The 9,175-nt window shown below is 47.4% G+C and overlaps 2 protein-coding genes across 5 annotated transcripts; both read left to right on the top strand.

Moving 5' to 3' along the window:
* The first annotated feature begins 678 nt into the window (after positions 1-678).
* Positions 679-4,618, top strand: LOC119326132 (chalcone synthase-like). Of its 4 annotated transcripts, XM_037599838.1 has the most exons (5): positions 679-796; positions 992-1,061; positions 1,925-1,947; positions 2,362-2,537; positions 3,458-4,618. In XM_037599838.1, exons 4-5 carry the CDS (start codon positions 2,381-2,383, stop codon positions 4,468-4,470), a joined length of 1,170 nt encoding a protein of 389 aa, XP_037455735.1. In that variant the 5' UTR covers positions 679-796; positions 992-1,061; positions 1,925-1,947; positions 2,362-2,380; the 3' UTR covers positions 4,471-4,618. The 4 variants fall into 4 exon arrangements, with proteins under 4 accessions (XP_037455735.1, XP_037455733.1, XP_037455734.1 ...); XM_037599836.1 differs by lacking the exon at positions 1,925-1,947; XM_037599839.1 differs by lacking the exons at positions 679-796; positions 992-1,061; positions 1,925-1,947 and adding an exon at positions 2,699-3,185 and having other exon boundaries at positions 2,404-2,537.
* A 1,653-nt stretch (positions 4,619-6,271) lies between these two features.
* Positions 6,272-7,892, top strand: LOC119320266. Its single transcript, XM_037594391.1, has 2 exons — positions 6,272-6,542; positions 6,774-7,892. The coding sequence occupies exons 1-2, from the start codon at positions 6,420-6,422 to the stop codon at positions 7,245-7,247; spliced, it is 597 nt and encodes a 198-aa protein (XP_037450288.1). The 5' UTR covers positions 6,272-6,419; the 3' UTR covers positions 7,248-7,892.
* The last annotated feature ends 1,283 nt before the right edge of the window (positions 7,893-9,175 follow it).

Genomic DNA, 9,175 nt, shown 5'->3' with positions numbered 1-9,175 from the left:
CCTCCATGGACCATACAGATTTAGTTCTAGGTCTTTGACAGCCAACCATTGCCACTAGCCGGCCTACTGTGCCGGCTGCCAATCGCCGCAGGCCTCCTGCCCAGCACGCCGGCTGCTTGCTGCTGCCGCGGTCCTCCAATCTGCACACTACAACTCTTCTTTTCATACATGTTTTTCCTTTAATTTGAAATTGACCCCCTCTTAGTTCCTTGTCACGCTCCGCCACTGCCTGAATCACCCCGAACAATAGCAAGGAGAGGAATCGCCAACGTCTAGATGCAGCAGAGAGATAGGCGGATGGGAGGGGAGGAAACGGATCTGGGATCCGAAGATCACATGCCCAAACAGCGATCTAACCCTAGGAACCGCCTATCGCCCGTGGGTCGCAGGAGCCCTAGGAGAGAGAACATCCTGGTGGGTTCTGTACGGGGCATCGAGTTAAGTCTGGATGGCTAGGTTAGGTGGTTGTCAAGAAAAAGGGAGACACCTAATTAAGTCGGCAAATTATTGAGGACAACGTGCCCATTCATCCCGATCCGGCTGACCAGCCTCTACGGATACCATTTGTGTTGTTTGGCAGTTCACCATTTGATGAGTGTTGTAAAGGATCTGTTGGTGCCATGCACATTCAAACCGTCCACCAAACACGACCTGACTGGTAGCAGTATATAAGTTCACGAAACTCGAAACTCGAAACAGCCATTCGTCACGCTTTCACTGTGTCAGTCGTAGAAGCACCGAATAGCAACAGGGGAAGAAGAAAATTGCCTTAAGCTCATTGTGTCTCCTCGATCGTGTGAGTTTCTCCTCTTTGCGTTTGCTCCGAGCCACTGCCAATGTCTTCCCTTGCGTGCGGGGTGTTCTCTTGCGTGCGGAGATCCGGCCTCTAGCTGACAATTGCTGCTGCTCCGAGCCACTGCCAATGTCTTCTTGACCTGTTGGCTGCTACTCCTGTATTAAGTGCACTTGTATTGTAATCTTGCTATTTCAGGATTTAGTACTGGACGACGGGGAAGAAGAGGGAAAAACATTGAGAGATTTTGCCAGTGGCCGGCTAATTGGTACTACTCTGTATACTCAAAATTTGCAAGTTTGTCTTAATTCAATTTTTGTAAACTTTGACTAAGTTTGTAGTGGAATTTATTGATATTTACATACCAAATCGATAGCATTATAGTATTCATTAGTGTATATATTTGTCACACCATATATATTTGTTATTGTAAATTTGACTTGGGACAACACTAATATGCAGAGTAAATAGAAGCAGATGAATACATTTTTCTCTCTAAATCCTTTGACACTTAGTGGTTAACTCTTAATTTAAACCTAGTAATTGTAGGACGTGCAGCACACAGATAGACGTCATAGAAAGCTTGTAATTACTTAGTACGTACTCCCCCGTTTCATAAAGAAGTATGAAGACGTGCATGAGTCTCATGAGCGTCGATCAGTCCTTTGATACGCTGGCATCAGGAATTGCTGTGTGCGCAGCACCCTTTGAGAAAGACAAATCAGCAGGGTCCCTTCTAAATTATTTGAAGTTTTAGTTTATTTGTCCTTAGCAAAAAGAGTTATCTATTCTGTTTTTTTTTCAGCAGGGTCTGAAAGAATTGGCTTCCATATAATCTCAGAAATCTCAGGGTTTTCCGCCCAAAAGCATTCAAACAATTTTTAATTCAAGTATTGTTGAATTTGAGCTAATTTTGTCAAAACCAGCAAATCCCACGGCATTCTACTCTACCATTGGGCCAGAGGAGCCGGTGACCGGTTGGCTGACCGGAATTGAAAACCTTTATCACAAGTCAAAGTTTATAGTTTAGGAAGTCTATAGAAAAACATGCTAATATCCACAATATCAAATATATATATTATATATTCTATGATTAACCTACTGAAACTAATTTGATGTATTTCCCTGTAGATTTGACCAGGTAATTTGGAAAGGTGAGCATCGCTAATTTGTCAATCTGGGGCATGACAATACATCTGGTAGTCGATTAAGTTTCCACATTTTCTACAGTGCAATGAAATGTTGCCCCCTTTTCAACACAATGACTTGGTGCATCAAGTTTCTGCTCTAAGTGTCTATGGTACACAAAAATGATTGACAACAACATAGTTGTACCATTGGTGCTCGTCGGTAATATATAGATGTAAATCCTAGCCAACAATGCTGACCAAACAGAAATAGTACATGGTCCCATTTGGCAATTATGAACATGTACCCTCCTACCATTGGCAGATCTGACCTAATGCATCGCTAGTAATAAATATATGGAACCATACTTCAAGATGGCACCTCATATTACCAATTTGTGTGATGTGTGTGGTGCCATAACGGTGGCTTTGTTTCTGTAGAAAAGAGAGTTCTTTGGAGATGGGGTTTTGCGTAAGTGGCACCAGAGCAACTATCATGGGAATAGGCACAGCCGTGCCAACAAATGTACTGCAACAAAGTTCCTTCTCTGACTACTATTTTGAGACAACAAATAGCAATCACATGGTGGACCTAAAGGCCAAGTTCGCAAATATATGTAAGTTTTATATGCATATATGCTGGCCATGTACCACATTATTTCATAAATAGATGGTATTTTGAATGCTCATATGTTAGGTAGCATGCATACACATTTGAGACAGTTAGTTTTTAGTTTTTACAAGTATTTAGGGACATTACAACCGAGCACTATTTCAGCTTTCTCAGGCCACCAACCTTTTCGGTCATCGGATCTGGAGTGTTAGTTGTCATCAGCCGTTGGATCTATCTGCAATCTCGTATGGGCTGAGGTGGCTGAAGAGAGAGAGCCTAACGGACTGGGGCGATGCTCCCGTAACAAAATTGGCAGGCTACTGTTAATTGGGCCAACTGGGCCATCGTTTTGGAAGGGAAAAACAAAACCATCCTCTCCGCACTAGAAACCTCGCGGGTCGAGCGACGCACTCCAGCGCGTGATGTTGACCTCGGCGGGCGGGTCGATTAGATGTGCGATGCCCCGTTCGCTCGGGTGCGGTGCGAGAGCGATAGGGTCTCCTTGCGGGCGACGCCAACGAACGGCCAGGGGGAAAGCCAATCGTCACTTATAGTCGATTCGACTCCACTCGACGGCGATTGAGGAATAATTCATTGTTGCTACAAGTAATGGCAACCGATGTGCGTGACTCACCGGTGGGCACTAATGCAGGTCAGTTACGCTCCTTGCCTCTGCACATATAATCCCTACAATCCCGTTGTTCCTTCCCATCCCACTCCATACTTTCGCAAATACAATCTCCGGCAGCCATGGAGTTATACCTGTAGGTACAGTAACAATTTCAAAATTATAATTGCAAGTTTTCTGGGGCGTCATGCATTACAAACATGCTATTCAAGCAGTAATGTTTCATCAGTATACTATTCAAGGGTAAAGCAGTGTTTTCTAGGAATTGAAGATTATGTCTCTATCAAATTTTGCAGGTGAGAAGACAATGATTGAGAAGAGACATTTGTACATGTCTGATGAGTTCATTAGGAGCAGCCCTTCTATTACGGCCTACAATTCCCCATCGCTCAACCTTCGTCAAGGGCTAGCGGATGCCGCTATACCACAACTCGGTGCGGAAGCTGCACGGCATGCCATCGCGGACTGGGGCCGGCAGGCATCGAACATCACACACCTCGTCTTCTGCACGACGGTGAGTGGGTGCATGCCCGGTGCCGACTTTGAGCTCATCAAGCTCCTCGACCTCCCTCTCTCCACTAGACGTTTCATGCTATACCAGGCTGGCTGCCATGGTGCCGGCATCTCCATGCGTCTAGCCAAGGACCTTGCTGAAAATAACCATGGCTCCCGTGTACTTGTGGTTTGCTCTGAGGTGATCACCATGGCTTTTCGTGGCCCCTCGAAAAGCCACATGGGGAACCTTGTTGGGCAGGCCATCTTTGATGACGCCGCAGGTGCCATTATCATTGGAGCTGAACCTACTGGAAACGAGAGACCCTTATTCGAGATGGTGTCTGCATCACAAGACATCATACCGGGCACGGAAGAGATGGTGGTGTCCAAGCTATACGAGGATGGGATTGTGTACACCCTTCACCGAGATGTCGCGCTCCATATCTCGAGAAACATAGAGGGGCTTGTGAAGAAGGCACTCGAGCGTGCCTCGCTCCTCACCAAGGACTGGAACGAGGAGCTGTTTTGGGTGGTGCACCCTGGTGGCAGGGAGATACTGGACAAGGTGGAGAGCAGCCTTGTTCTGAGAAAAGAGAAGATGGATGTCTCAAGGAAGGTGATGGCGCAGCATGGCAACACACTGAGCTCGTGTGTCATTGTTGTTATGGATGAGATGCGAAAGAGGTCTCGGAAGCGTGGGCTACCCACGGCAGGGGAAGGTCTTGAGTGGGGACTGCTCTTTAGCTTTGGCCCAGGCCTCACCGTCGAGACCATACTTCTCCGAGCACTGCACAATCAAGAACCCAACGCGTGACTGGCCCAAAAAAAAACCCCAACATTGTGATTGTTGCTTAAATCACGGTATCCATTTTTTTTCATACGACGGTGTGGTTTGTAATGTAAATCTTGTGTGCTTCCACATGTTCCCAATCTATATATTATAAGATATTTTAAGTTAACTATCTTATATATCCATCTATATTCTAAAACTGACTCCTAATACAATATCTACATTAAGGTATATCATCCTAAAATAGTCGTCGTTGGATTATATCAAGGATCAATCAATCCCATTAGATCTTCGTAGTTGAGGCCTATGAAAGTCATGTCATTTGGTTAAATGCACATCCTTTGATGAAATGATGTCTTCTCATGGAAAAGGCACACCCCTAGGTGAAAACCCCTCACTTCAATTATAGACACACACGGACATACATATTAGAAAAGAATGAAAAATGCAAAATAATTGTTAGATTTACATGTTGCAATATTCACTTTGCAACTTTTAATAGATGCCGCAATTCAAATTGTCTTAACTATGTAGTAAACTAATGTACCAAAATATACTATTTCTATTTGTTTATGCACTTCAATAACATTTGAACTTTACAAGTTTATGTTTTGCAAAAGTAAAAATTCTCTCTATATACCATATATCTAAAAATAAACTCACTAAAACATGTAATAATATCCGAAGAAAAACATGGACTCTACACTATTATTTGGCCCCACACTAATCCTAAAGGTTAAGGAAATATGATCAACGAATCAACCTATGCTTCATTCACAACCGTGAGATGAGTTCCATCCGGCTCTACCACCACCATCAGACGTAACTTCTTTGGCCTCCTTTCGTAAGAACAAAAGCAATAAAAACCTAAATAATCACCATCTCGCCCAATCTCGTAGTGTCGAGCAATCCGACAGCCGCATGCCTGCATGACAGCTACTAACCCCAGCATCGTCACCTCGTGCTTCTCACTACCGAAGATGGCGGGAACGACAGAGTCGTGCTTCAGTCAGCACTCATGTGTGTGCGGCGCCGCGTCTTCTTGGATGGTTGCGGGCTTGCAGTGTGTGCCGCGACGAGAGGTACGCATGGTGGAGGAGCTCCATCATGAGGGCAGATTGCTCACTAGAGCTAGCAAGCGCGTTCTTCAACAGGGAAGCCGACGGGTCTAGCTTGGGCTTCTTGGAGTCACGGGAATGATGAGGGTGCATGACATAGGGAACTAGGAGGAGAAGGGCACCTACCAGAGGTTTGGAGGTGGAAGACATAGCTCACCACGGTTAGGTCCAGCTCTCAAAATAAGCTGTCACTGCTTTATAAATAAAGCCACACGATCGAGTGATAAAAGAAGTTGAGAAAATCTCGATAGAAGTTGATCAAAGAAAAATGACAAAATAAGCTCACGGCGCTAACAAGTCCCAACAGTATACTACTAAACATCACCAACAAGAAACCGAGCAAATTCACAGAAGAGGACCCTTCGCCGGTTGCGACTCATGGTGTCCATGAGAGAATGCATGTATGGTATGAGCATAGGTTGAATACTTTGTTATGCAATCGTGGGTCTGCTAACATCAACATTCTGACCATTCCGTGTCATCAGGCCCAACCGGAGAGCAACACCGACTTATGAGAGGCCTTGCCCCCTCCCCCTCAAAAAATACTAGCATGTTAGGAGGGGACAACCCCGCCCTTATAAGTCGTGTTATGTCTCCCCCACAACTGATGTGGGACTAAACCCAACAATATCCCCTGAGCGTTTCGGGAGAGGAACTCTGGCGACGCCCAGGGCAACTCGCCCGTGACGGGAATGGCGGCAGCGCGGCCCTGGCGCCCGTCGGGGAAGGCCGCGAGGAGCGGTGGAGGCTGGATGGCCACTTTGGCGATGAGTGGAGCATCTTCAAGAGGCAGGAAGGGAGATCCTTTGGAGAGCGCGAGATCCAGAAGGCTGCGTTCGGCGCCTTCGGGAGAGGATGCAAGGCTTCTTCAATTTAGATCGAGGGGATTCTCAACTAAAGGAAGGGAAAGCTACATCGACGATTGTGGTGGTCGTTGAGGATTTGATGGTGCTGGATTCTACGCCCGTGGCTGATCTGGTGAGTAATTGAGGAGAGAAGGAGACAGTTTCTAGTGCGTTCAACTTCCTCATGAATGGGGAATTTGGTGATAGTTCTGTTTCTTGTGCAAAATTAAATCCAAGAGTTATCCGTTTTGATTTTGTGATGAAATTTGAGGAGGGTGAGGCCTATTTCAAGGGTGCAGAGCATGATTTTGGGTCTCAAACTTCAGCCACTGCTTCCAGTTGCTCTGTCGTTCGTTCTTTTTAGGGAAACATGTCAAGCCAGGACTACCCCACGACTCAGGCTGGGATGAATCAAGATGATGAGGCTGCTGCGTTCGGGGGTAGCAGTGGTCGGGACGGGCTGCAGATGGTGGCGCCTCCCTCACAGGGCGTGGTGAGCAACGAGCTGATGGCTTCCACTGACTCGTCTTTGCTGACGAAACAAAAGGGCGCCGTGGGAGGGCCGAGCGGCCTGATTCTGGATTCGCCAAAGGCCTCCAGTGGATTCGCTGCCACGACTACATCGCCCCCTACCCTTTGTAGGAACAGCAAGACCAAGCTGCGCTCTTCGACAATGTTCAAAGACAAGCCGATCGTCATCGACATGGAGGCGGCTTTGCGGGCGGTGGCGGACAAGCTGGTGGGTCGTCAGGTACTCTCACCATACCTGGCTGACCCCCGGGCCATCGTCAACGAGGTGAAAGGGGCATGGAGGCTCCGCGGCGAGGCGGTGGCCTAGCGAGTTAAAAGTGAAGATGGGTGCTTCATCGTCACCTTTTCGGAGGAGGGTGACCGGCGTCATGTGCTGCAAGCTGGACCATGGCACTACAGGAATGATGCAGTCCTACTCGCGACGTTTGATGGAAGCGGTGACCCTGTGGATGTTCCCCTTGATTCTTTCAGAATTTGGGTGCAAATCCATCAGTTGCCGGTTCCTATCAAGACCGTGGAAATGGGATGGACCCTTGGCGAGAAGCTCGGCACCGTCATTATGGTGTCACACAAGAACAAGAAGATCGTCGACGAGTACATTCCATCCGCATCAAGCATCAGGTGGACGAGCCAGTGAGGAAATTCATCGACACAACCGACGTTGGGGCACTAACAAGATATACTTTCCTGTTAAGTATGAAAAGTTGCCTAATTTTTGTTTGTGTTGTGGTGTTGTGGGGCACACTACAGCCAAGTTCTGTGGTGCCCCTACTGAGCTTCGAAAGAAGAACTTCTCCATCGACCTCAAGGCTTCTGCGCTTTCGAAGAACCTACGCACTTCGGGGGCTTCGAACGGGCGTCTCCTCGAGTATGGAGGCCTATCGGTGGCCCCTATAGATGTGGAGGTGGCGGGCAGGTCCAAGCTATCGGAGAAGGTGATCAAGGCGGTGACCACAGCTGTCCAGAAGCTTGCCTTTCTTTCCCATTTCTGTTGGTGCGCAGAATTGTGGGGAGGAGACGATGGGGGCTGAAGGTTCCTAGGATGAGGACCCCTCTCAATGATGCTGAGATGGTCATCGCGTCTGGTCGGGTGGACGGCCGTATCAGGATGTTGTAGGTGTCAAAGGGGGTGCTCCCTCCATCATCTTGAGTGCTCCTGTGACCCCTGCTGTTGTTGATGCTGCTTTTGGGGAGTGACCCAAAGGAGCTGTGGATGGTGCCCCCTCAGCCCGCCAGGGTAACTTGGTGGACGTACAGGGCACTATGGGCTCCATCAAAATGTACGCCCATGCTGAAGGGGAGGTTGCTGACACAGGCAAGGGAACTGAATCTATTCGAGGCCGATGGAAGAGACTTTGTAGAGAGGAGCAGGTGGAGCGGGTTGTTGTCCAAGGCGTGTGTGCCAAGCATGTGAAGTTTGGGGTCCCAACGCCGCCAAATAGCGGCAATGACATGTCCAGCCACAAGGGTGCCTTTACAGCCATCCTAGAGAGCATAGCAGGTAGTAAGAGGTGTCATCCCGATGATCAAAATTTAGTGCTTAGCATGGATAGCACTAGTTCAGAGAGTTTAGAGTATAAGAGTGCAAATGGTTTAAGTGTTTCTTGTAAAAGAGTCTGTACTGAGAGGGTTGAGGCTGTAGTAGGGCTAGATGGATCAATTGTTCATGTAACACAGGAGAGAGAGGGGAGAGAGGAGGATGCTCATGATAGAAGGTGGGAATCAGTGGGAGAGGAGAAAGAGGATGGGGAGGAAAAAAGGAAGCTACTGGCCTTGGGGCTACCGGTGACCTGATGGGCGTGGATGACGCCCGTCAGGAGCCATGAAAATATTGAGGTGGAACTATCAAGGCTTGGGTCAACCTCGTACAGTTCAAGAGTTGGTGTGCCTCTCAAAGATTCGCATACCCAATATTATCTTTTTATCTGAAACAAGAAAGAATAAAGAGTATGTTGAGAGCTTGCACTAATGTTTTTACTGTTTCTGGCCATGGTGAAGGTGGAGGACTAGCTGTGTTTTCGGATGAGGTGTACTCTTGTGAGATGAACAAATATGATGACCATTTTATTGATTTGTACGTCGACAAGGGAAAGGGAATAAAGTGGAGGTGCACCTTCATTTACGGTGAGCCTAAGGCGAGCCAAAGGTATATATGCTATGTGGGATCGCTTGAGACGGATTAGACCTCTTGGTGTTGGAGCTTGGTTTATGGTGGGGGATTTTAACGAAGCTATG

The sequence above is a fragment of the Triticum dicoccoides genome, chromosome 6B, assembly GCF_002162155.2.
Source record: "Triticum dicoccoides isolate Atlit2015 ecotype Zavitan chromosome 6B, WEW_v2.0, whole genome shotgun sequence".
In the NCBI taxonomy this organism is placed as follows: Eukaryota; Viridiplantae; Streptophyta; class Magnoliopsida; order Poales; family Poaceae; genus Triticum; species Triticum dicoccoides.
Note: the sequence above shows the minus strand (reverse complement) of the source record. Positions and strands in the feature narration are given on the sequence as shown.